This window comes from Bactrocera latifrons, unplaced genomic scaffold (assembly GCF_001853355.1).
Source record: "Bactrocera latifrons isolate USDA-ARS-PBARC rearing strain unplaced genomic scaffold, ASM185335v1 scaffold_1472, whole genome shotgun sequence".
Classification (NCBI taxonomy): Eukaryota; Metazoa; Arthropoda; class Insecta; order Diptera; family Tephritidae; genus Bactrocera; species Bactrocera latifrons.
Window position 1 is genome coordinate 1 of NW_017534933.1, and position 1761 is coordinate 1761.

Consider the following 1761-nt stretch of genomic DNA (forward strand, 5'->3'; position numbering starts at 1 on the left):
ATCATTGCATTTCCAAATCACCACGACAGCGCAATATAAAATTTATTGTTGTACATATACATACATATCTATATGTAATTTGTGATTGCACTGCCATGGTAATATGSTCGTTTGCATATTATATAGCACGAAATCCTGAATAACGCAATTTCATTTGATAAACCACTTTACCATTTTAGATGTTGTCAATGTGCAAATACTTTAAGAACAGTTCCCTTGAAACACGGGTTTTTATATCTCTATCAAAAATTTTGAAGATTTCCTTATAAAACTTCTCCAATTACAAAAATAACATATTTCCTTTCCCGGGGTAAAGAGTCTCAAAGTCTATTTCTACCAATGGAAAATAAGTTATTGAATTATTTGAAAAAAGCATTGAATATAAGAACTCACAAGTTCATATCCACTAAAGTCCTTATAGCGCGGCCATTCACTAAAAATGCCGCTTATAGATATCCATATCTATAATTCTTTGACCAGATGTCTCCTTCCAGTAATCAATAACCTGTTCCCATGGTGTGCAATTATTCTGCAGCCCGCACTTCTTTTCGTAATACTTATCTAAATATTCAGAAATAAGTATATCTTGTGAGAGTAAACAATCTATTTGTTTATACCGCTGGATAAAGCTGCTGRCGAAGCGGTAGTTGTACGATCGGTTGAAAACTTTTTATAATTGGTTTTGTCAGCATTCGTCCAGCGTGAAAATAGCTTTCCCTTAGGATTTTTCTTACCATGTTTTCTTGCTAGAAAATTCCTAAATATTAAATAGTTGCATTAAAAAAATAGACCATGTTACAATTAAATAAATCAATAGTATTGCGCAAAACATATGAAACAAAATTAGTTTTATTTTGGTTTGGCCCTATTTTTATTTATTAATTTTTAATAGTAATAGTAACTTCATACTTAACTCCTAATTTGGTTGTTTATGTTTTGCACAACCTTTTAAGTGTGCCAAATGATTTCCCAAAAATAATTAAAATAGTAAGCAGAAATGATTTTTTTCATTTTGAAACATGAAATAATTACATACACGTATGGATATACAAACCGGATTCTCTTTGGGGAGTACATCGCAGATGATGTTGGCCCACTTTTGCATTTCTCCATATGTCAGTTTTTTCCGCCTTCCTATATAATTCTCTATTACGCAGTGTCACAATGTATTCTGCTGCTTGGCGTCCAAGAAACCATTTTTCTGCTGAAAGTGAAGCACAAGCTGCCCTTTAACCCTACCTTTTCAAAGGTCGGTTAAGCTGCGACTGTCCATGCAGTTATCATACGTCGGCTGGAGTACTGGTGAAGAATCTCTTGAACTTTTAGCTGCATTTAAGTCGTCAGAAGTTTTCTCTAACCTCTCCAAAATTCGACTACTCGCAGACAAGGTGCTTGCATCACGTGCAAGCGGTATATTCTAAAAATGCTTGCATAAATGTACACCAAAGAAGTTGTTAAATTATGCTGCACTTACCATGTTCTTCCTCCATTCTCTTAATCCCGCTTTAAACTTAATGCATTCGCCAAAAAATTTTGTTGGAACCTTTTCAAATAAACAGTCGATATCTTCCCAATCCATTTTTGTTAAAATTATCATTGATGTCACTCCGTTGTCCACAAGAATGGAGCAAATATCATCATTTAACTCCCATGATTTAAAAATGGGCAGCGTTTCAATTGCATCTAATGTGCAAGGAGCGTTACTATTTTCATCCGAACTGAATATATCCATTTTACAAACTTGTCACAATTTTTATAAGA

At 33.7% G+C, this 1761-nt stretch overlaps 1 protein-coding gene across 1 annotated transcript; it reads right to left on the minus strand.

The window, feature by feature from the left end:
* Positions 1-187: 187 nt before the first annotated feature.
* LOC108965763 lies at positions 188-1721 on the minus strand. Its single transcript, XM_018928364.1, has 4 exons — positions 1055-1721; positions 618-757; positions 394-561; positions 188-333 (listed from the first exon to the last, which is right to left on the minus strand). The coding sequence occupies exons 1-3, from the start codon at positions 1111-1113 to the stop codon at positions 434-436; spliced, it is 327 nt and encodes a 108-aa protein (XP_018783909.1). The 5' UTR covers positions 1114-1721; the 3' UTR covers positions 188-333; positions 394-433.
* Positions 1722-1761: the final 40 nt, after the last annotated feature.